At 43.3% G+C, this 25,985-nt stretch overlaps 1 protein-coding gene across 1 annotated transcript in view; it reads right to left on the minus strand.

The window, feature by feature from the left end:
• KLF7 (KLF transcription factor 7) overlaps positions 1–25,136 on the minus strand; it is a 105,796-nt gene extending 80,660 nt beyond the window's left edge. Inside the window, exon 1 of the mRNA XM_049887980.1 lies at positions 24,590–25,136. Within this exon, the coding sequence (XP_049743937.1) occupies positions 24,590–24,691 (102 nt within the window). The 5' untranslated portion in view covers positions 24,692–25,136. The remainder of the gene's footprint in view (positions 1–24,589) is intronic.
• Positions 25,137–25,985: the final 849 nt, after the last annotated feature.

Genomic DNA, 25,985 nt, shown 5'->3' on the forward strand with positions numbered 1-25,985 from the left:
CTATTGCTATGATGTTGTTAGCTGCCATCGAGTTGGTCCACAACTCACAGCAATCCCATGCACGATGGACCAAAACACTAGCTAACACTAGCTGGTCTTGTGCCATTCCCATGATAGTTTGGGTATCAAGCTATTGTGATCCATACTGTTTTTATTAGCTAATTTTTGGAAGTAGACCACCAGGCATTTTTTCCTAGTTTGTCTTAGTCTGGAAGGTCTGCTGAAACCTGTTCGGCATCACAGCAACAAGGAAACCACCGTTGATAGAAGAGTGGTGGCTATGCATGAGGTCCCTTCACCAGAAATTGAACCCAAGTCTCCTACATGGAAGGTAAGAATTCTACTACTGAACTACCAATCCCTCAAAAGAGCTATTGCTATATATATAAAAAAAATAGCTATATGGAAATGAAACCAACAATCCTATTCTTGTGCTGCTTCTGATTTCCCTAGGACATCAGCACAGCAGCCAGCACGTTGCGTGTGTACGTGGCTGGCAGTGGGTCATTACTTCCCTCTCATAAGTCTTATAAGTCATATGATTCAATCCAACTGCCTCTCTCACCAAGTCAGCATAACCAACAAATATGCAAGTATCAGAGGTTCTCTTTCACTTCATATAAAAGAGATGCCTTTGTCTCTCCATTGTCCTGCCATCATCCCTCAGCAGTGCCAGTAATGTCACAGCAAGGATGCAAACTTGTGGACATTAAAGGGAAACAAAACAAGTTTTCAGCTATCTCTTGTCAAAGACAGAAATTGATAGCAGATATCTTGCTTTGATTTTGGGGTTTACTTACTCACCAAACCAAATATTCACTTTAAAGAAATCCCTAACTAAAATTAATCCACCAGCAGCTTTTCTTTCACCCCAAGTTGTAAATCTTTTCTCTCCTGTTTGAAGCCAGGCTTATTAAATTTGAATTTCAAAAGATATGGCTGAGGGGAGGGGCAGAGATCACCTTGTGACCAGACCTCAGTAAAAGAGGGGGGACAGGGTTCAAGCAATCATGCTAAGATTAGGCAATGGTTGATCTATATTTCTCCCTCCTCTTTTCTTTATGAAGCTCTGGTATCGCAGTGATAAGGTATTCAGCTGTTAACCAAAAGGGCGACAGTTTGAATTCACTAGCCACTCCCTGGAAACCCTATGGGGCAGTTCTACTCCATCCTATAGGGTTGCTATGAGTCAAAATCGACTCAGTGGCAGTGGGTTTGGTTTGGTTTTCTTCTCTTTATAAGCCTCATTGCACCTAGCTTCTTCTAGTCATTTGCTTTTTCTGGAATCAAAATGGTCTCCTTATATGCATGTAGAATAATTGCTCAAAATAAAACTTTATACTCAAATTTTGTTGAGTTTTGATTATTTTTAGCAATCTTAATCCCAAAATCCCTCCTCCAATCACATAGCTCCAGCAATGTCTTATCATTGTAATGTCGTGGCTGTCTTGTCTTCATTTTCTCTGATTCTGGCATTTGATTCTAGATTCTAGAAGTTTAAGTAAGCATCCTCTGTTGTAAATTAGACTTATATCAGTTCAATCCATTTGCTGTTAAAGAAGCAGCACTTTTCCCAGAAAGGTTTCTTTCTTTCAGCCACTTACCAAGTCAGAATCACACAAATACAGAGTCGTGTATTAACTGATATTATTCAAATCTGTCAACAGAGAACCATGGAAATTCACCAATCAGACGAGGAACAGAACTTAAGGAATGGAACTCTCATTATAATTATATTTAAAAAAAAAAAAATGCTGTCATTGACGACCATAAACCACCTACTGCTTTTACACATACAGACTTTGTTAGGAAGTGCTATTTGGTAATCTGTCATTAAGGCCTTAACCAACACACTCAGTCAAAATCCCTTCCCTGGTGTGATTTGACATGTAATCTGGAAAGACCCCATTACCTTTCCTTTTCCTTAGTTCCCTGATTTGTTTCAATTGAAAAATTATATAAATCTACTAGAAGTTGTGATTTAAAAAAAAAAAACTTTAAATACTAATACATCATTTAATGCTAACAATATACACAGAATATGGTTTGTGACAAGTTCATTGCTTAGCAAGATTAAAACTCCAGCTAGATGAACAGAAGAGAAATTCTAAAAACCACAAAGACACTAGTAATAAATGAAATACAGATGTCTAAAATTGCATCTTTAAATGTCTGTCCCATTTTAGATTCCTTTTGAATGGTAGCTGGGAACTTCTAGGAAAAAAAAAAGTTTTAAGAACATTTTAGGGAAGTATAGAAATGCATAAGAAAATCCCTTGACTATTTCATATATGACTGGGGAAGTCAATTAGAATGTTCTCTCTGGTACTGTGTTCTTTTCCTCTATAGCCCAATCCTAATTCATACTTCTATATTTTTTTTTATCTGCTGGGTCCACCTCTAGACTCTAAATTCCTTGAGAGCAGAGAGACTGTCTCTTTGGTTCATTGCTGCACACTGCTTGGAACATTGAAAGCCCTCAAGGAATGAAGGGAAGGTAGAAAAAGGGAGGGAGGGAGAAGAGGAAGGCAGGAAGAATTAAATGGATGAGTTAAAGAAAACAAAAAAGGAAATCAAAGAAAAGAAAGTACAGGCACAAAATTAGGCATTTTCTATGTCCTTTTTGATAACCCCAATGGTTATTATGAACAAGTATGATTATTCTAATCTCTTCATCTCTTGTCGATGGATGAAAAAAAGGCCACCTGACTTCGAGACTAGGAGTACATTACCATTCTGATATAAAATGACCAAGAGCAGGTAAGTGGACAAGCGGAAAAGGAAAGGGCAAAGCACTCTTGACAGACAGTTTTAGAGATGGGAGTCTTCTGTTCCCATCTCTCTACCTGTACCACGCTTCCTTTAAGACTGTCTAAATTCCTCAAACCCTTTCCATTTTTTACTTGCAGGCAAAGTTGGGAGAATTCAAGACACACTAGGACTAAAGGCACCCCTTGCACACTCTCTTTCCCTGCCTTCTCGAGCCACTTTCCAGCCAGCATTGCTCAAGTACCAGAGCCTGGGACATCATACCTTGCCCCCTTCCCTGAGTCAGGCCAATGCAAAATCATCTTCTGTTTTCTGTCTTCCTTCCTACACCTGTTGCTTCCAATTGCTTCCCTGGGCCCCTCTACCTTCCCTGTTACTCAGATCTGCACGGTGTCCATCTTCTTTCAGTCTTCATTTGAGTTGAGGGAGAAAACCTCTTCCTTGTTCTGTATTTCCTTGAGAAGCTCCACTCCCAGAAGTCAATACTGTTGAAGTAACGATTCCAGGCTTCCTTTTACTCCCTTCACACGTTCCTACCCAAGAGAGGAAGAATAGTCTATGGGATTGGGATACTGGAAAGAAAAAGAGTTCGGGGCTCAGCTCAGCTCTCATCCTCTGCCCTTCCCTACAGGGCTCTACTCTGTTCCCTTCCATGGGGAAGCACTGTGGGGCCAGAATACAGCCAGCCCAACCGAGGCCCAGGAAGGAGGTAGGGATTTGGACAACTTGCTGTTCTTCATTCCCTCAGATTGGCCAGCCCATAAGATAGATGGTGGATAACCAAAAAACCAAACCCGCCGCCGTCGAGTCAATTCTGACCCACAGCAACCCTAGAGGACAGAGCAGAACTGCCCCATAGGTTTTCCAAGAAGCTCCTGGTGGATTCAAATTGCTGACCTTTTGGTTAGCAGCTGTAGCTCTTAACCACTACACCACCAGGGTTTCCCGAAGGGGGAGGGACAGGGTAAATATCGAGACTGTACTTCCCAACTGGGTCTAAATCCAACTTATAAAGTTGATATTTGACCTCTGTCTGATTCTTGTGTATATTTTCTCAAATAAGTTAAGGAGGGGAGAAGTGGGGTTAATTTATTGGTTCTGCTAAAAGAATAGCAATCGTACTATAATTGTAGGTAATTGTTAGCAGTCCAAACTATCCTCCCAAGAAGTTTAATATCTTTAAAATTAATATATAACACATGTGTGCATATGTGTGTTTATGTGAGTGTGCATGTACTAAAAATATATGATATATAACAAAGAAAACATAAAACCGGTTGTTGAGTCAATTCCAACTCATAGTGACCCTTCGTGTGTCACAGTAGAACTATGCTTCATAGGATTTTCAATGGCTGATTTTTTGGAAGTAGATCTCTAGGCCTTTCTTCCTAGGTGCTTCTGGGTAGACACAAACCGCCAAACAAACCCACTGCTCTCAAATCAATTTCGACTCATAGTGATGCTATAGGGCAGAGTAGAACTGCCTCACAGGGTTTCCCAGGAGCAGCTGGTGGATTTGAACTGCTAAGCTTTGGGTTAGCAGCCGCAGCTCTTAACCACCACACCACCAGGGTTTTCTCTTAACCATAAAAAAAAAATAAGCAGCCCATAATTCCATCACCCAGACTGCTCTTAAAAAAATGAACATACAGGACGGTTAAAAACTAATTCAAACAAAAGAGAAAAGGTGTTTAAAGTAAAAGCCTCCCTTTACTGACTCCCAGCACTCTCCTGTTTTCTTCCTCCAAAGTGTCAACAGGTTCTTACTTATATACCCTTTTATTTAAAACGTTATGCACATCAGCATATATGCATACATAATAGACATTTTCATTCCTTTTTTTTTTTTTCTTCCCTTTACACAGAAGCTAACTGGCTTTTCATTTCAACAGCTGAAAGGCTCCAGGTTCAGAGAAGCTGGGGTGGGGAGGTCTGGATGCTTTCTTGCCCCTTCCTTCTCCCTCTGGCTGCTGACAGCCCTACTCAACTACACATCCTAGAAAGGGCATCTCCTCACCCCTATATGCATTCCCTCCTACCAAAGCCAGCCTCGTCTGCTGCCTCGCAGATATTGTTGTTGTTAGGTGTCTTCGCGTTGATACTGACTCATAGCAACCCCCATGTGACAGAGTAGAACTGCACTATAGGGTTTTCTTGGCTATAACCTTTAAAAAAGCAGACAGCCAGGTCTTTCTCCCCTGGAGCCACTGGGTGGGTTTGAACCGCAAACTTCTCAGTTTGCAGCTGAGTGCCTAACCTTTTGCACCACCAGGGCTCCCTCATAGCAAATGCCTTAAAATGAGCTAAGTCATCCAACAGTTATAGCTGATGTCACCTTCGAGGGAAGCTGGGTGAAGAATTCATGGAACTCTGTGTAATATGTTTACAACTTCCTGTGCGTCTGTAATTACTTTGGAGTTCTATGGTGGTGCAGTTAACACACTTGGCTGCTAACTGAAAGGCTGGAGATTGGAGTCCACACAGAGGCACCTTGGAAGAAAGAACCTGGTGATTTACTTGGAAAAAAGCAGCCATTGAAAATCTTGTGGAGCACAGTTCTACTCTGACACCCATGTGGTCGCCATGAGTTGGAGTCGACTCAGTGGCAACTGATTTTTCATTATTGTTTCAAGATAAAAAGTTGTTTTTTTTTTTTAATGGAGTAAGTCAGTGTTAGATGGGGAAAGCTACAGAGAAGGAATGCTAAAGGGACAGGAGGAGGAGTCCCTAAGTGATGATGACAAAGCTCTTTTTCTGATAATACAATGTGCTGAATACTAACATCAGCCCCCTGGCCTCTGCTGCCTCCATGAGTCCCCGCTGGCCAAGTTTGTAACAGCAGCCAGTTTTGATGTTTGGTGACGTGTTTGATTTTCTTTAAAGAACAAAACCATGTTTTCAAATAAAACTACTTGGAATGTTGCCACTTGATCCAAAGCATTTCATGTTTTGTGTGTGTGTTTGTGTGTGTTTTAAATAGTTGAGTAAGTTTTTAATGCTCTTAGAAAGTCAACACTAAACTCTGGAAAAAAACTCTGGAAGTACATGTTTAATTTTCCAGAGGAAGCTACGGCTCTCCAGATGGAGTGTCTGTCCAGTTCATGGTCTCAAGCGTTTTACAGCCCCACTTCCCTGCAAATCACATTGATGGCAAAAACCCAGCTGCACACTCAAGTGTCTGTCACATTCCTGACCCCAGAATCGAATTTCCGTGTGAGAGGTTGAGCCAGAGGTATGTCCCAGCAAATCCCTACAGAAACGTATCAAGAGGCTGACATTCCCGACCCTCTCCACCTCCCCTTCCCTTTGGAATCTGGAGCCAGGGCAAACTGGGAGCTGTGAGCCTCAGGAACCCCACCTGACTCTACCTGGAGTTAGGGAAGAGCCCTGTCTGCAATCTGCCCCAATAAGGGAAGCCCCTCCCCGCCCACTATATAGTGCTGCTTCCTAGGGCCATCCCAGATGAAAACTTTTGCTTCGACTGGATGTATAAAGACAGCTACTCAGTAAACTCAAAAAGATAGAGAGAGGCTAATATCCTGGGAACACAGTGGCCAGACTCAGTCCATAGTGGTTTTTCAACATACACAATATTTTTGTTTTGCCAATGTTTTTTTAAAAAACAATCTGGGGACTTGGGTGAAAAAAAAAAAAAACCCTCAGATTTTGTCCTTATGTTAAAACACCTGAAGATCTAGCAATAGGTTCTGAATCCCTCACAACAATACCTGGTTTGAGCTGAATGGTGGCTGCCCCTTTAGACAGGGTCTATACTTCCTCCATCACCAGAGTCTCTACCACTTTCTGTTGTCTTACCCTCTGCCCGCTTCACTCATTGACATTACCAGCCTGGCTCCCAGTGGCCATCTCTGTGACCCCCACTCTCTGACTTCTCCTTTGCCAATCTCTGCTTTGCAGGGGAGGGATTCCCCCATCGCCTCCACCCATTCTATATTATCTACATTTGTGGTGCACTTAACAAGTGAAATAAAAACGCTCAGTCATTACCTATGCCCTCTAATGTTCTTCCCCTTGTTCAAGACCATAAGAACAAAGGGCTGCCTCCTTACACTCAACTCCTTGTTCCACCTACTTCACGCAGTTTCCATCCAGCCCTCAGGGACTGATAAGTCCATGTCTTTTCCCCAGTGCCATCCAGTTATGTTAATTTCTTAGTTAAGAGCAAGAAACTGGTGTGTTTCCCTTTCTGAGATGGGTCTTCAATAACTTTAAGGGCAGAAAATTTAAAAGTATGTTAAAAGTAACACTCCCACTCAGAACTACTGCTATCTCTCCAACAGGCTCTATCTTTGACTCCCGGGAACCCAGACTTCTTCAATTCCAGGGTACGAAAACACACACACACACATGCACTTGTGAAGATACACACAATTGTTTCATGAGTGCAGTAAAAATATTTTAGTTTTTAAATATTTATTTAAAAAAAAATTTAAGACAGGTGTATTGTCTTTATCTCCCAGCTGTACGTTTTTCTAGCACTTACCACTGCTGAGGTTCAGCAGGGGTCAGACTAACATACTCAATTCAAAAAGAAGAAAGGACCTCCTGGGCTCGTCCGTATTTGCTCCTCTAGAAATGATGCAGTGGCCCAAGAACAGATGACAATTTGTCGTGGCTGATTCTTGTGCTCACATACCCCTCAGGGGTGGTGCTGTCCAATGTGGATACAGCACTCAAGTCACAGTTACTGATGGCAGACAGAGGTGCAGGGGGAAATATAGATTCAGACGCGTCCCTTATTTCAACCAAGGCTCTGGGTGAGACAGGATGTGAGGGTACCTTTGCACCTGACACTCTGTGCTCCAACATCCTTGTCAATACGGCACCGTCTTTAGCAGACTGTAGAAGAGCATTCTCAGTTGAAGAGCTCAAGGGGCTTGGCCAAGAATACAGTCCTCATTTCAGAAAGTTCAACCTACCTTCCTATCTATAGTGACCTTCCACTAAGGTGATCCTGGGTTGGAATAAGAGCCCATGTTCCAGAGAACGTACAGGCTGCTCTGTCACTCCAGCCCCTGTGTGGCCTAAACTGGCAGGTATCCCTGGAAGTAAAGCTTAGTGGTCCTTGTAAGTCTAGGACTTCTTATCTAGGTAAGTATCCATCTTATCATCTAAAAACATGTCACAATGCATTTTAGCCCCACAGACTTCCACTTTCAGAAGCATACTGTTCCCAGGGTTCTCACTTCCACCCAAAACCCAGGCTTCCTTCAAGCCCAGGGTATAATAAACACATACACACATACTTGCAAAGATGCACACAATTGTTTCACGAGTGTGGTAAAATATTTTAATTTTTAAATATTTATTTTAAAAAATAACTGTTCAAGACAAATGTATTATCTTTATTCAGAAGGTTTAATTTGACATACTATTGACTATTAAGACTGCTTATTTTCTCAAAAATGAGTTAAAAAGCCAAGACACCCACACAAAATAAATTAGAAAGTTCTATGTCTTCATTCTATGTCTTCATTTCTACAACCAGTAGAAATTTTTTCCAAGTGCCATAATTAAGCACAACTAGCAGCTCAAATTGAACAAATAGGAAATTTCTAAGTTCCTGCTCAGAAGCCTGAATAGAAATCACAAGAAGGAGGAAGAAAACCAACGAGAAATTATAGTTGAAGGCTTGAAACAAAAGGCTCACCTCCAACAGGACAGAAAACCTTGTGGAACACATGGCAGTTTACAAAGCACTTTCTTCACATCCATATATCATTTGGGTCTAACAATCCTATTATTATAATCCCCACTTTGCAGACGGGAAAATGCAGTTTAGTAATTTGCCCCGGTTCGTGCTTACAAAGTCAGTAAGAAATATCCAATTTTCTGACTCCAAATCCCTTTTATTTTCCACCACGCCGGTATTTCTGCAAGTTCATTTTCATTCCACCTTCATGAATTTTTACCAAATCAGCTTTCCTTCAACACAATCACTTCTGTATTATTTTCATTTTTAATTGCCTAAGGCGTTATGTATTAAGGCTGCATGTATTTTAAAATATCTTTCCTGTAAATGGCCATCAATAGATGATATAATAGAACTGAAGTTACACTATTAACTTTTAGCTGGATGCTTTGCCTGTCAAAAGCTCTAAGTCTTTAAGGGGCGGGGCGGGGCGGGGAGGGGGGGAGAAGGAGCAGAGATAATCAAGCCTTAGAGAACTGTTAAAGCCATACTACCACAAAACTGAGTCTGTCTCCTCCAGTCAGTCAGAAGGACTGAAAGAAAACTGAAAAGGGAATAAAACTGCCTTGCAAAGTGATTCGGAAGCCCCTGGGGAGTGCAGCCCACCCTTTGAGAAGCATTACATGGCTCCATACTGCACCGCGCCCTGTGTTAACAAAGGCATGCATTTAAAACACTGGGGGGGGAAAAAAAAAACCTAAAAGGGGGTCACAACTCTTACGAGTCCTAAACTGGCTAGGACATCAATCAATATGACCTCTAAACCTCAGGCAGGTGATCTGCAAAGTAGGGAAGAGGGGGAGGGGTTGAAATAAGCTGTCTACTGTTCCTCCAGTTTTACTACTTGTAAGATTCTAGTTTCTATGGAAAAGAGCCCTGGTGGCGCAGTGGTTAAGTGCTAACCAAAAGGTTGGTGTTTCTAACCCACCAGCTGCTCAGCAGGAGAAAAATGTGGCAGTCTGCTTCCATAAAGATTACAGCCTTGGAAACCCTATGGGATAGTTCCAACCTGTCCCGTAAGAGTAGCTATGAGTCGGAATCTATGAGTCGGAATCGACTCAACAGCTTCGGGTAGTCTCCAACAGCATCGGGTAGTCTCCAAGGACAAAGCGTAAAAAGAAAAGACCACAGACGCAAAAGCTGGAGGCAAAAGTAGGCAGACGTATCTTGGGTAGGACAAATAGTTTGCATTCTGCTTCTCTTTCACAAGGAAAACTGTTCACGCAAGGACATCTGACATCCACATAATGTCGTTCTTTGCTTCCTTCTTCCTTCCTTCCTTCAAATACTTTAATAGTAGCTAATTCACATTCAAAAGGTCAGATAAACTGTTATTGATTGAATATATTTATATACGTGTGTATATGTACATATACTTTATTGGTTTTTTTATACTTTATTGATATATACATTTTATTGGGCCTTTACATAGGACTCAGAAAATTTTTTTTTTTTAAGTCAAGAGGAACTGGACAGTGAAGAAAAGAAGGAACACCAGCACCAAGTGATCCAAAAGAATGACTTCTTTTCCCCACAGGAAAAAGATGACCCTAAAAATCACCACGTTATGGTCAACCCAAATGATATCCTTAGTCATATAAGGGAGTCAGTATAAAAGAATAATGTTTTTTTAATATCTCTAATGTACAATAACATCCTGAAAGCAACCGAAAATGAAGGCCAAGTGCCTTGTTGGCAGAATTCTAATGCCAAGAGTAAGAAGAAAGCAAATTACTCGATTCTCGGAAAAGTACTTTATTATAACACCCTGGAGTTCTTCACACAAAAAGCATCACTTTCTCAGTGAAATAGCTCATAAAACATACACTTTCACAAAAATAAGCATTTGCCCAGGTGGGAAGCATCTAATTGAATCCTGTACTGAATCCTGTACAACATGCCTGTATATCAGACTAAGAAAACTCAGAACTGTTTACATGCTTTGCTTCCATAAAAAGCAGTTTGTTTTTCTCATCCCTGTCCGGTGGCCTTCCGGGAGCAGCGAAAAAAACCATGGTAAGGGGAGTTCTTCCATCATGGAGGAACGTTCAATATAAAAATTTTTGTTTGTTTTTGTCCCATTCCACTCCCACTTAGACTAAGAAGAGGCTGCGTGCTCAGGAAACTCAGAGTCAGCTTCCAAATTGGAAAGTGTGGCAAACACCAATACGGAATGAACATGCTCCAGAGCAACTGCTCAGTCCAGGCGGGGAGAGGGATGAACCAGACGCTCTTTTCAATCCCAGATTTTGATAATCTACCACAGAACCTGGATGATTCGGAAAAAGTGAGATGCATCTTGGAAGCTGCTTTATAAAACAGAATTCCAAACAAAGACATTCGACAAGGCAGAGAAATCTCAAAAGGAATGGAAACGGATTCTGGGTAAGCCCAGAGAGCAAGCCAGTTTGAGGCTGTGGTGGAGAAATAAAGGTCAACCCCAAATCACAACCTTTTGGAGGGGGAGGTGCCTCAGAGAGCCGCTAGTCAGGGGTCACAAACCCGAATTCTCACCCGGCCATGCAGATATCAGCAATGAAGCGAGGTGGAAACAGTGGAGGCAGGGTTAATTGAAGAGTGCACGATCTGCCTAAAAGTATTCAAATTAAAAAACGAAAACAAAAATTGGAATATGTACACTGGCCCAATAAAATACATTTTCAAGCCAGTTCAACCTAGGGGCTTCCCATTTATGAGCTCTGATAGTCTTAACTCTTCCTAACTCTACTCCCCTCCCCAATACACATGAGGAAACTGAGGACCAGAAGAGTTAATGTCATTTGATGGTAACACAGAATAGTGGGTGCATATAGCAAAGCCAAAATACTAGGATTATGTTACATAATGAGACACGTTAAAAAGAAAAAAATCAAATGGCAAAAGTCCTCTGCCTGCCTTGGATTCAGGTGTACAAAGTTCACATGATTAATTCTTTTAGAGAAGGAATTAAATTATCACCTAATTAAACAGAAAAAAACGAAACCCACTGCCATCAACTCCTAGTGACCCTACAGGACAGAGTAGAACTGCCCCATTAGAACTTCTAAGGATCCCCTAGTGGATTCAAACTGCTGACCTTTTGGTTAGCAGCCATAGCTCTTAACAACTAGGCCACCAGGGTTTCCACAAAGCTACTGAAAAGTCAGGGAAGACGCAAGAGGAGGTTATTCTAAAAAAATAATAATAATAAGCTAAACTAAATAGGAGTGTTAGATATTTGATTTTTCAAAAACAACTGTTAAATCTGCAGATAAATTTGTCACAACAGTCCTGAGCAAGCTATAGCAAATAGAATCTATGAATTCCATTTTACAGACAGAAAAAGTGAGGCACTTAAAGCCTTCAGTATGTTTTTTTTAAGTGCATTGCTTTTTTTTTTTTTAAGTTATGTGTTTCAGGTTTCCATTAGACCATGAGCAAGGTTAAAAAAAAAAAAAGAAAAAAAACCTTTCTATTCCTAGTTTGGTTAGAAATTAAGAAATCGGGTAGGCTTAATATTTTTTTAAGTGTCATTCCAGGGGAAAAAACCTCACTGAGCTCAGTGGTGTGAAATCTTCCTAGGAAACTTCATGAAGTGGGGAGAAGGATGAGAAGATGCTCTCTTGGGACAGTGGAAAGCTAACTAGACAAAAACCCAAAAGACTCTTTCACCAAACCCGCCTCCTGCTAGCCAAAGGGACTTTCCTGCCCTAGTTTCCATGTATCTAGGGAAACACAAATATACACCCCACGGAAGGAGGGAACACAGTGCGTGCCCAGGGCTGGCCTCTGGAAATAAATCTCCCCATAGGTGCTGGACTAAACCTTAAACACAGGAAATAATCTTCGAGCTTTATCGCAACATATGCATGCTTCTTCCCCCTCCCCCATAAAACTCCCAACACGAAGAGCCACATCAAATTATTGCTTTTCAGAGGCCAATTCAAAAACGTCCTACTTCATCACAGAAAGAATATTCCTTGTGTATGTGAGTGCTTCCATTATGTCTTATTCGAAGGGCGAAAATGAAATAAAAATCCTATCCGAGGTATTTATAGATCTCATAAAACCTGATTCACTCTCATAAGCTGCTATAAGCTCAGTCATCAGGTAAGGCAGAAATGGCAGGTGTAGTAACCCGCACTGTGTTAAGTTATATACGCCTAATTCTAGCTCTTAAAGAAAAAAAAAGAAAGAAACAAGAAAACTGCACTACTTCTGTGCTGGAAAAGCTCAGGAGATGTAAGTCATAAGTAAGACCAGAGAGAATGAAAAAAGGCCCAGGTTAGACATTTGCCTGAGCAGGCCAACCAGGGTCCAGGGATGTCAAACCAGGCCCAGCTTCCAGGGGCAGTGGGTATGGCTAGTCTTTCCCCAGTTCTAAGTGCAAGTTGGAGGCAGTGGTAGGTCAGCAGTAGGACCCTTGCCTTCCATGCAGACTTCATATGCAGCCACCACCCGTCTACCAGTGGACGCTTGCATGTTGCTATGATGCTGAACAGGTTTCAGTGAAGCATTCAAACTAAGACAGACTAGGAAGAAAGGCTTGGAGTTCTACTTCCAAAAATCAGCCAATGAAAACCCTACGGATCACAAGAGTCCCACCCACAACCGATTTTGGGAATGGCAAAGGACCAGGCAACGTTTTGTTCCATTGTGCATGGGTTCACCGTGAGTGAGCCACCTTGAAGCGGGTAACAACAACAACAACAAGTACAAGTTATTCAATGAGATCTTCTCCTGTGGGGTGGATAAAAGGATAAACCAGGTCCAATCCCCAACACTCCCCCCTCCTCCGCCCTCCATCATTCACCTTCTCTTAGATAGTCCAAGCTCACCGGGATCCTAGAGAACCCAGTCACTCTATTTAGAAAAAGAGCGTTGTGCTACTTTGCACTCCTATTGAGGGGAGGAAGGAAGGTTGAAAATGGGGAAGGAAAAAGCATTTGTTAAGTGGATGCTATGCACCAGATACAAGATCACAGAGCCAAAGGCTTGATCTTATTTAATTTTCACAACAGCCCTTTGAGGTAGGAACGGTTAACCCCATTCCACAGATGATGAGATGAGACTCAGAGATGACAGTGGTATTAAGTCACCCAGCTAGTAAAAAAAAAAAAGTCCAGTTCTGCCTGATTGCAAAGCCTCCATGTAGTCGGCCTACTCTAACACACTATGACCTTAAGGAGCACCTAGCACAGCCCAGTCCTTTTACAGATGAGAAAACCAAGGCCCAGAAGGCAGACAGATCAGAGGGTGGTTTAAGTCCACATAGATCCACTGATTGCCAGGCCACGCTCAGGACCTGTCCTGGTGCCTCCCACCTAAGCAAGAGACAGTATAAACGTAAAATGAAGAGTGTTGAGCTGCCTGCCTGGGTTGGGATCCTGGCTGAACTACTTCCAACCTCTAAACTTCAATTTCTCAGTCTGTAAAATGGGAATAAGCAGATCCTGTATCTCACAGGGTTGTTTTGGGAATTAAATAAAATAACGCATATAAACTTCAAATGAAATACTCCTTAGGAAGTATTTAATATATGTTAGATATGATTATGGAGCCTTGGGTGTGTAGTAGTTAAGAGCTATAGGTGCTAACCAAAAGGTCAGCAGTTTGAATCCACCAGCCACGCCCTGTAAATCCTATGGGGCAGTTCTACTCTGTCCTATAGTGTAGCTATGAGTCAGAATCAGCTTGACGGCAGTGAGTTTGGTTTTCTGGTTTAGATACTATTATGAAGCTTATTGTGATAGGAAGACTAGCCAAGAAGGAAGAAGAAAGCAAGTTCCACCTGTGGTTTTGCAACTCATTTGCTTTGCAGTCATATTAAGACAACCTGCTTAATCTTCCTCTGCCCCAATTTTCTCGCCTCAAGTGGGAAATTCTGTACTCTCTGCCTGCTCCCTGGCTATAGAAACAATGTGCCAATCACAAGAGACCATGAGCAAAGCACCCTCAGCCTTCAGAATAAAAAAAGCTCAAGAGAGATGCCTGTTAGATACTCTTAAGCAAAAATAAACACCCATCACAGAGAAAACCATCTCTAGGTCCATATTATGGAAAGAAAGAACCTCCGTACAAAGAGAAAAATGTACAAGTCAGGGCTGAAAAATCTTGGAATGCAGAATTGAAGTCAGCAACTCATATTTGACATTGAGAAGCATCTCAAGGAGCTCACATGGAAATCAGTTCTGCATAGGGTCCACCAGGAGCTGAGCTCCATTAACAGGGCCTATTTTTTTTATAGTGACAAAGCCCAGAAAAATGAACTAATCAGTCTCAGAAGAAACACAACCAGAGTACTTAGAAGTGAGGATGGCGAGACCTTGGCTCACTTACTTTGGACACGTGATCAAGAAAGACCAACTCCTAGAAAAGGGTATCATGTTTGGTAAAGAAGAGGGTCAGCAAAATTAAGAGAAACCCTCGATGATGGATTGACCCAACAGTCACAACAACGGACTCAAACATACCAATGATCAAGATGGCAGAGGACCAGCAATGTTTTCTTCTGTTATACATAAAGTTACCACAAGGCAGAGCCAACGCAACAGCAACTAACAACAACACAATGACCACACGAACAAACACTTAAAGCTGCAACGGTAGAAGTTGAAGGTGGAGAGAATCTGTTTCCGCTCCTCTAAACGCTGAGCAAAGTTGCTACCTCTCCAAAAGTAAGAGCCAACACTACAACACTTCATTCAATTCCTGCTATCTCAGCTCTGGAAAGTGAGTGTGAGATTGCAGCACACTGGAATGGGGTCAGCAGCACGCGGCATCCTCTTGCAGGACAATTGTTCCACAGCTAATTGCCATTTTCACAGCTGGGTTGAGCTTTCCAAAAGGCATCCTTCAACCCTGAGCTCTAAGCTCCTCTCATGATGTTCTTTCTTGCAAACCATACCCCCATCAAAGACAGTTTATATATGAAAGGATGTAGCTATGGTATGTACAATTTTGCACACATCACAGTTTGAAAAAGATGCATTTCTAAGGTTTCTTTGTGAAGATCACCACACGCCCATGATCATTACCACAGGAGCCAAGCCTCCTATGGAGGTGGAAGCAGCCTCGTTGCCTGAATGCCCTCAGCAGCAATTCTTCCACAGTTTATTTTTGCTCCTCTTACTAGAAAGATGGTTCTTTTTAAATGCTTTATAAACAAAGTCTATTTCCAAACAGTCAGGTCAGTAAGAAATATGGGGAGGCGCTACCTGATGTCTATCTGGCATCATTCAACATATGTCTATGCAAGCATCCATCCCTTTAAAACCACAGAGCAGCCTGAGGTAAGTGGAAAATTATGGCTGAGGGTCTACAGAGAATGAGTTATTTGAAGCACAGCATGGCTGGAGCTGAATGCCCAACACCACAAAGGTACCAGAAATGGAATCTGACCAGGTTAAACAAATCTCTGGTAGGTCAGGGGAAATGTGAGGCAACAGGACTGCCATAGACACATTACGGTGAAAGAAAACAAAACAAGAAAGGCATAATGATACTTGAGCAGCCACTGGATAAAGTACATCTACCAGCACCGGCCTGTTTTTATTATAAACCTCTATTATACTTTGATTTCAAGTTATACAAGAAATGAAATATTTCAATATACGAAGTAAGCACCTGCCACTCTGATATATCATGAACCCTTCTATAAACCCGTGGCCCTTGGCCTTGGCTGCTCATTGGAATCACCTGGAAATCTTAAAACTACTGATGTCTGGGTCCTACCCACAGGGATACTAATTTAATTGGTCTGGGGCACAGCCAAGGTTGAGAATGACTGCTAAAGATGTAGCAAAATCTTAACCCCGTCCCCAAATATCAAGTGAAAGTCTCTTGCATTCAAGGCTCTCTTAGAAGCTGAAGGGTTATATATTAAAACTGTATTACTAAAATTATAACCAAGACCCTGCTATAAATCTTACAACCTAACTGGAAAAATAAGACAACAGGGAGAAAAAAAAAAAAAAAAAAAGCTATACTGTAACAGAGAACTGAAAAGTGTCTTGAGGAAGTAGAAAGTTCCATGTAAGAGTACAGAACTAGCAGCAATTGCTGCTGGCTGAGGGAAACAAAGGGAAGTTTCTTAGAAGATATGGCAACTATCTGGAACCTAAGGGATGGGTAGAATCTGGACAAAGAATTGTTGGGGGGAGATGGGGAAAAGACTGAAGGAAACAGCATAACTAAAGAGAGAAGCAGGAGAAATATCTGTGCAGTGAGTCACCCAATTTGGATGGCATTTACTATGTTTGAAAGGAAGGAAAACTTGAGAATATTACCCAGGCCCAGTCTGGGAACACATTTGACTCTTAGAAGTTTGACCTTATCCTGTGTGTAATGGGAAGCCATTGACAGTTGGTGAGCAGGGCCTTGCCAGGTGGTAGAAGTAGAAAGATGAGTCCAGGGGAGGTGATGGGGGCTACACTAGGGCAACAGCAGAGGGAGCAGAAAGTTGAAGGGCAATTCTAAAGCCTTACAGGAGCCAAATCAATGGGATTTTTCAACTGATCACATTCAAGAGGAAGAGAGGAGCCAAACATGGTTGAATCATCAAACCCAGATCACAGGAAGAGTGACTGTGTTAATAAAACAAATAGGGAAGCCAGCACAAGGAGGAGGTCCACAGAAGAAGTTGATGAGTTTAGGGTTTGGGACAACCCCAAAAGTCTTTGTTGTCAGAACCATATTTCCAACTCAAAAATGTAGGTCTAAAACTCAGAAATACATTTGGAGTTGGAGACATATATTATGAGAAAAAGTCTATTCAGGAAGGAAACAGCTCTGTGAGACAAGTCCCAAAAGAGAATTTTCACCATAATTATGACAGTTGGGGTTGGGGGTAGGAGGTGTAGGAAAGGGCAGAAAGCAATCGGAGCAAAGAGTGAACAGATCTCTCCTTTTTCATCTCTTCCCTTGAGACCACTGTGAATACTAGGGCTGCTTCATCCATCAGCCCCAAAAGGACTTCTTTTTTTCTTAACTTCACAGAAGATGAATTTCCACTTATTTCAGCTTATGAATTAACTGTTTATTACAATATGTTATACTTTTTCCACTTAAAAAAAAATGTATAAAATATTACAACTTCACTGTCCACCCAAGCCTCTCAAGAACTTAAAAAACACCTTAATGAGAGTTTTCATGGATTGAAACCTGGGTTGCTGTTAAAGTTTCATGCAGTCCCTTCAAGGGCAAGGTGTCAGAGACAAAGCCATTTCATGTTAGATGCTTTCTATGCGAAACCCTGGTTCTATCTTCCATCCACACCCTACCACATACACCTCAAGCACCCTCCTACCCCATCCCTCTTGTTGTTAAGCGACGATACTTTCACATAAGACCAAAATTAAAATTGAGGGTTGTTTTTTTTTTTCCCCCCAGCATGGTGTCATTTCCAGGACCACATCATTAAAAGTGGAAAAGGAATTAAATTGCACAAATAAGCCTTCTCCAAGATATTTAATGGTTTGATTTAGGACCCAGACAATCCCAAAATTCCATGCTCTTGGACTCTTCAAAGTAAAATGGGGATTTTCTTGCCTCCCTTTAAGGAAAAAAACAAAGGAAAATGAGAAATGACTCAAAGCATATTCAGCACAGTGTGATGGAAAGTAAGCAAACTGCTCTGGGCATCTGAAAGGGTCCTGGGCCCTAGAACCATCGGTGTTAAAAATGAGCTGTGTGACCTTGGAAGGTCCAATGCCTCGTCTGGCTTTAACAATCACCTGGTTTAGCCCTAGTGCTTTAGAGCTGGGGAAACCAAGACCCTTTCAAGATTTCAAATTCTAAGATTCTATGCTCCTAGCTTTGGTACGAGGCCCTGTCCTGACTTTCAATATGACCCTCAGGAAATGTCAATAAACCCATATTTAGAAATAGATATTGCATATGGCTCTACATTAATTATTTTAATTACCTCTAGCCATTTCCGAATGACACAGACATGGATGCTGTTTCCTGGCCATTATGGACATGTGTATTCACACTGTACACTCATCTGCCCTAAAAGTATCCAGCCCCCAGAAAGCCATTAGCTAAGAGCAGGTCAGAAGAGAACTTAGCAAATCTTGGGCATATTTTATAAACAAAGCTGTAACAAAGCAGGTAAATACACATGGGCACAGACCGATGTTCAAAAATAAAGACAGAACTATAAGCCACTTTTTTGGCAACTGTGTTCTATTCTGTATTACTGAATTTTGAACGTGCTTTCTCTCCTCTACTAGCGTTCAATTTCCTAGGGGACAGAATATATACCCAATTCAACTATGCATTACCCAAACACAGTATTTTGCACATAACAAGGGCTTAAGGAATAAAGTATTTACTGCGAAATGTTTTCTGTATTTTAACATAAACAAAGAAAATCTCATAAGGTGTAATGGGGTCCATCTCCCAGCTCAATCACGAATGGTGTCATCACTCACACCCAGGCAGGCTGACAGCAGACCCACATCCTAAGGCTGCCTTATAACATCTATACGTTAAGCATGTGGTAGATGGAATTGGAAGCTTCTCTAAGAGAGGGTGGAGTAGATAGGAGGCATTTGGCAGGACCAAGTTCTTGAGGCCCCACCAAAATATTAAGCGAGGAAGACAGAAAAGGACTCAAGGCAGTAGAAATAATTTTGCAAACTGGCAACAGCAAATGAGGACGAGGTAAGGGGAGAAGCAAGGTCATGATCAATCTTAGGTTAAAGCAAGTCCGAGTAATGCCAATACTTTGCTTATTTCGGGAGCTCTTAAACTAAATTGAACAAGGAGGATGGTTTCTCATGTGGATGTTCTAAGACAATAACTCAGGGATTGAGAGGGACTGTTGTTTAACCTCTCAATGTGACATTAATGATTAGTTACTGTAACTTGGTCCACCAAGCTTTACATCATTAGTAGTTGTAGAGCTTTCTAACTGCTGTACTTGGCAAGATTCGGCATTTGGGGTTAAAACATTTCTACCTGCTTATTCTAAGCAACTGCTGTGCTGATTTGGCAGAACAAAGGGATTTGTAGAGAGACTAAATCTCTCCCCCTTACCTCCAGGCACCACACACTTGAGTTGGGGAGCTGTCCTAAACTTTCAGCAAATCTCCATTCCAACATACATGCTAACTGATACATCAAGTAAACCAGAATCAGTCTTTCTCTGCATTCGCCAGTCATGGGGTCCAGCAAAGGTGATAAAAACCACTTACACGTGGCTGTAAACCACAGTGATAGGGTGCATCTACCCATCGGTCTGGTACCAAAGTAGCTCTCCTATCTATAGGAGGCAGTTTGGGCTGGTCAGAGTATTCTTTCCCAATAGGAACAAAGAGTGATTAAAGGAAGACTGTGATGCCTTCTTGTACTCAAAAAGTTAAAATACAGGGACTGTCTGAAGAGAGAGGAATATGAAGATTCATGAGAGAATAGCTACTAAATGCTGTATTAGGACCCTGCCTCTAAACTATCCCCATTTCAGTGGAAAGACAAATAGCCCCCATTGGCATTTATATTTAGAATGGGCTGGGAGGGAGGAAGAGCCCACATCTGAACACATAAGGTCTCTGACATACCCAGACATAAATTATTTCAGGGTTAGGCTGTCACACTGCCTCTTCAGCCCTGCCCTTTAAATGGATTGGACCCCAACATCTCATTCTCCTCAGGGGAGGGAGTGGGGGTGGGAGTCTCAGAGAGAACAAAGAATAGTTGACATCCCCCCCTCCTCAGATGTAGTAAAAATATCTGCATTGTAACATTCACCCACTTTAAAATATCAAACTTCGAACAGGTAGATAACATCAGAGAGCCTCTAAATCTACACAAAGATATGCCTATTATAAGAAGGTGGAAATGAATCTATTAAAGTGTGTGATTGATTGCATTCCCATGTGCACAAGATACATTTACACAGTGATCGCATCCTTATAGAGAAAAATCTGGATAACGAGGGTAGTTCTAATTTTTTTCACCTACCAAGTCCTGGTTTCGAATGAAGAAAGAGACTTACAGTAACTGAAGAGCACAAAAATTACATACAAAAGAAAAAAAAAGACAGCTATTTTATCCTTTCAGTGTGGTTAGCAAGGCTCCTTTGTGTCTACAAATATCCTTGGGTGGTGCTGTTGCCAAGAATTTCTAATTCATGACAAGGTTTTCTGCAAATTGGGGACAGAGGCAAACCTGCGGATGGACTGACACTATAGTTTGCTTTTGTCTTTCTGGCTGAGACAGCACCTGGCTGCTCGGGCCTGCAGAAGGCATCGCAAAGGCAAGCTCACCACGCAGAGGGAAAGGCAATGTGGTTTGCAGGCCAAATCCCATCCCTGTACCATGAGGCTGTTCTTGGAAGGCAACCATAGCTGTCAGTTGTCCCCTAGAGATGCCTTGTACCAAAGGCCCTTGTAAAAAGTGTTTCAGGGTACCTGAAACCAAGATGAAATTGCAGTGGTATGAGGACACTTTAGTCCTTACAGTAGCCAAGTATGCCATTAGTTTACAACAATGGGGATGTGGGGGAGGAGGGAGGAACGCTCTATGATTTATTTATATGTTTCCAGTAGCAGCGGAAAATTTTCTCCAAGCATAAGGGAGGCCTGAAACTGACCCCATCTGCCAGTTATGAATCAGCATTAACAGAAAACATCATTCCCGAAGAGTTTTCAAGTAAGCGTACCACGTGCCTCAATAGCATGAAGCAAAGCTAAGTCCAAATAAGACTCAGGATATCATCACCTGATGTGCATTCGTGAAGCAGTAGACTAGTTAGAAAGAATATATCAAAATTCTAAAAATCTTTGCAAGCTCTGAAAGAACTCTGCAAACCCTTTTTATTTTCAAAGTGAGCCGTATGCCCAGAAAAGCCAGTGATTGGCAACAAAAGTCATGAATGGGTTTCCCTTTCTCCATCATCAAGTGGTACCACAGAAGCTACTCCAGCTTCTTTCCTACCCTGGGCTTTTTCCTGCTTTTGCTCCAACAGCTCTTGGAAATGTTCCTGCAAGTTTCCAAAGAGCTTAAGGCTGGTAGCCTTAAGAGTTGTGCGTCAGCTGAATTCCATAAAATAATAGGCCACATAAGCCCAGCGTAATTTACAGTTATACGACAGGCAAAGATGATGTTACTTAGGCCAAGTGCTAAAGTATGCAGTTAGACCTCAGGAATGGAAGGCTGTTAATGTAGGATGTCCACCTGGATTTTAAAATTACACAGGCAATGATGTTCAGAGTTGAAGCTATATGTGGCTAAGACAACATTGCCTGAAAATTCAGTATCAAAATGATAACCCCCGAGACATGAGGGCTACCATAGGCTCAATGGCTATTAAGCAGGACAATTATCCCAAAGCATAAGTTTAAAATAAAATCCCCAAATATTTGGAGTCCATCCTCAATTTTCAAATGCATAGATATTTTTGGGTTTGTCATAGAAGCTGCTCTTTATCTAGAAACCAAATCAGATTATTGGGACCTTCGTGTTTTGCTCATCTCTTTGAGACTAGGTACTTTGTTGACTTTAAGAAAGAACATCTAATAACTGCTCTCCACTTGACCTCTAAAATCGGATTATCACAGAGCATCAGGAAGCTTCCTCCTGCCTGGGGTTCTTTGTAGCAACCTTCTTGAGCTGTTCTGAGCAAAGGAGTCTCAAGATTTCACCATCTGATGGCTGATGTGGAAGGAACAGTTGCATATAACCACCACAACCCCCCTGTTACACTCAGAAGCAGCAACAGGGCATGGAGAGGGGAGGGAGGAAGAGACAGAGGCTGGAGGTTTGGTCATCCCTGTGAACTGAGGTCATGGTCACCTTTATATAGAGAAGTTGTGACTAGAGTCCAGAGCAGAAAGCTGCTTGCACTGATATCTTATTTAACACTGCTTCCCCACGAGTTGTTTCCGTATAGACAATGAGCATGCTTCTGAAACAGCTTGGCAAAGGGGTTTAAGGTGAAGCTGTTCGGCAGTTGGATAAGTAAGGGGGGCGGGGGAAACAAGGAGGGTTAGCAAATCTTTTTGCCTGCAGATAGAAACTAAGCTAGAGGTTCCCTGAAGAGGGTGAGGACAAAGGGGGAGGGGGGAAGAAAAAGCCGAAAAGGCTTCTGAGGAAACAATAGATCTAATACATCCTCTAATTGTCAAACCAACGATGTCTCTTTACAGATCTAGAGTTTCTCCTGGACAGTGAAGCTAGACCTAGAAAAGCAGGTTTCCTCTGGAGAGGCCTTTCCCCAAAGCAGGCTTTACTATTATTGTGAAGACCTGAACCAAAACAAAGTTGTGTGATTCATCAGGAGAGAACGTTGTAACCAATAAAGCCAACTTCTTCCTTCCAACACAGCTCCAACAGTTAGTCACAAATAGGGGCTGCCTTGGGCAGGCTGACTAAATCCAGAGATTCGCTTCCCTAACCTGTCTAGGGAGTTGCTAAAAGGGAACCAAGTCTACATCAGCGGGCTGAGAGTGCGAAACGAAGGCTATTTCAGCAGCCGAAATTCTGACAGCAGTTTGGTTTAATTAGCATGCAAAATAAAAAGAAGACAGATACCTGGTGAGACCCCTTCATGATACAGTCTTGTTAAAAATGAGGAAAAGGAGGCACTGAAGAAATGCTTTGTGGTAAACGTGTATGACTGTTTGTGTGTGTCCAGAGAGACAAAGTCCAGAATATCTGCCCGCATTCTTGGATAGTAATACATGTGTGAACATACAGACACCAGAGGCCAATACCTTGAGGAAAACTCACAGCCACGAGTCACGGGATAACAACTGGTAACAAAGGTACGGAGAATGTGCTTTGCCACTGGGCTTCCTGTACTGAAAGCCAAACCTCACTCACTAAAGCAGCAACTGTTACATCCCAACCTCAAACTGGCAAATCCCGCTTTGGATCCTGGCAGAGGAAATTCAGCCGTTCATTAGCCTTAACAAGCTGCTGTCACGAGCCAGCAGAGAAGTTACAGGAGCAGCCACACACCAAGCCTCGCACGGCCCTCCCCAAGGGCAACCAGGATTCTCCAGGATGGACTGCACAAGTTGACACTTCTGACGTGCAAATCCATACCATCTTCTTCACTTTCCATGGTGCACACTGTAGAATTTTTAAAGAATACCCGTGTTCCCCCACCCCCCATACACCCACCATCTTTCTTGAAGAATGTCCCTTCAGCAGCTCCTAATCGCTGCTGAGAAAACCACTGTTTCCGCACCAGACACAGCACTTTCCACTGACCAGCACTTTCTTTATTCCACTTCACAAAGCCCGGGTAACTTACCACCAGCCCCACTTCGCCTCTGCTGGGATGCCCAGCCTACTCCGTGTGGGTGCCCTTCAGCATCTTAAGAGTTTCTTAACTAGTCCTCTAAGACAAAGTCAGAGGCATCGTAGCACAAACCGCTCCTTTGCCGGAGGATGTGCTGTCTCACTGGAGAAGGACCCCAAACAAAAAGAGAAACAAGGACACAGACACTGAGTGTTTTCTTCGTGGAGGCATTTGACTAGGGAAACCTACAATGCATTGTCAGCCTTAGATTCGTCTTCCTGACCTCCTTGTAGATTTCTTTGGGTATCTGTTGTCACTGGGTTCCTCTCCCTCTGCCCACCTTCCAGTCTCAAAATCAAGCCGCTATTCTTTATTGACACTCGCTAATTACTGGGTAAACTCCGATTTGCTCCAGCCGTCCCCACATCTGACGGTCGTCAGCACCAGCAGAAGGAGATGAACCAGATTTCAGGTACCAAGTAGGTAGAGCTCATGGATGCAAGGACATGGTTCCCTGGCAGCGATCGCTCGTAAAGCCCCAAGCCAGCTTCCCACCCGGCTCCTCCGAACCCCAAAAGTTAGGCAGGTCTCTGCTGGGGTACAGTGCGCCCCACAACGTGTGCGCAAAGATGTGTGCTGGTGAGTGAATGCAGGCAGCTCGGACCGCGCTCAGCTCGGCACGTTAAAGAACCAGGGGTGGTGGAGAGGTATGCGCATATGACTGTTTCAGAACACATTTTCAACAACAAACAGCCAAAAAGGAAAAAAAGAAAACTAAAAAAAAAATAAAGAAAAAAGCCCAAAGCCCACACCAACGCAGCCCCTGCGTCTCCGCGGCCACCACACGATTTACACAAGTAATTTAAATCATTCACCTGCTGCCAGGTCTCCTCCAGGGATGGCAAAGCTGAGAAGTAGCCGGTGTCGTGGACAAGTTGTAGCTCCTGGAATATACTATAACCAGCCAACACGTCCATGCTGCTGCTGCCGGGCAAAACGGGAGGAGAAACCCTCCCCCGAACACAGTTGGGTCTGTTTGTTTGTCAGTCTGTCTGGCTCACCCCCCAGGAAGGCAGACATCCAGTGGCCCTATTGTTTTGTTTTGTTTCAGTCAACTAAAAAGGGGAAAAAAAAAAATCAATGCAGGAGAGAGGGAGAGAGGAGGTGAAAGAGGAGAGACTGAGTGGGGTGGATGGAGAGAGGCGTCCAGCGTGTACAGTGCAGACCGCTGCCAGGAAAAGGGGACTTCTCCACGGGAGTAACAATCCCCTTCCAGGGCTCTAATCACTCCAGCTCGTGGATCAGGAAGGGGGATGCAAACTCACTGACACGAAGCTGCCATCTATTTCTGCAGCGCTGTTCGCTCCTAATGCAATCTTTGCTCTTTATTTTGGGAGGCTGCTTTTTTTTTTTTTTTCTCGCGATCGCTTCTCCCCCCACTCTTTCCTTCCCTCCCCACCCCCACCCCATCCTTGCTAGTTTGTAGTCTCCTCCCTCCCTCCCCCCTTTTCTCCTCCTCCTGCTCTTCCCCCTCCCCAAACTCCCTCCCTCTGCCCCACTCTCCGCGCAGCCGTGGGATCTCGGAGGAGGGCGTCCATTAGGCCGCGTGTGACCATGTAAGGTAAACAGGGGGCTCATGAAGTCACTGAGGACCAATGGGGGGCGCGGAGCGGGACCTGGGGCGGGGCCCGGCCCTGGCAGAGAGTGCGGATTGGCGCGCTGTGGATCTCCCTGCTGCCTTACAAGGCGGTGCGAGGCGAGCTATTTTTAGAGGGCTATATAAGGGGGCCGAGGCTGTCGCACGGCGGCCGGGGAGCGCGAGCGCAGGGACGGGGAGGGTCTAGCCACCCCGGCCACATCGCTCCAAGTCCCGGGACGCCGAGGCGGCCAGCTCGGGCTCGGACTGCGCGCCGGCTCCGATCCTCGCTCTGGTGGCTGGAGGAGCTCCAGCGGCCGGAGTCTGCGCCCCTCAGAGGGGCGACGGTCGCGTGTCGCCCTCTTGGCGTTGGCGCGGGCGGTCACGAGGTGAACGTCCAAAATGTTGGGTTAGGATGCCTCCTGGAGGAAGAGTGGGGCGGGGAGCCGCGGAGAAGCCGTTACGGGGGGCAAGTGGCACTTTCGATTCTGCCTCCCTCCTAGGCACGGGCGACGAACCGCGAGGGAAAGGCACTGCCAAGGAAGTCTCAACTTACTAAAAAACAAACGGAAAAAAAAAGCCCCTTCAAGACCCCCCACCCCCAAGTCTGCCAGGGTGCAGAGAAGCAGCACCAG

This window comes from Elephas maximus, chromosome 6 (assembly GCF_024166365.1).
Source record: "Elephas maximus indicus isolate mEleMax1 chromosome 6, mEleMax1 primary haplotype, whole genome shotgun sequence".
Lineage (NCBI taxonomy): Eukaryota > Metazoa > Chordata > Mammalia > Proboscidea > Elephantidae > Elephas > Elephas maximus.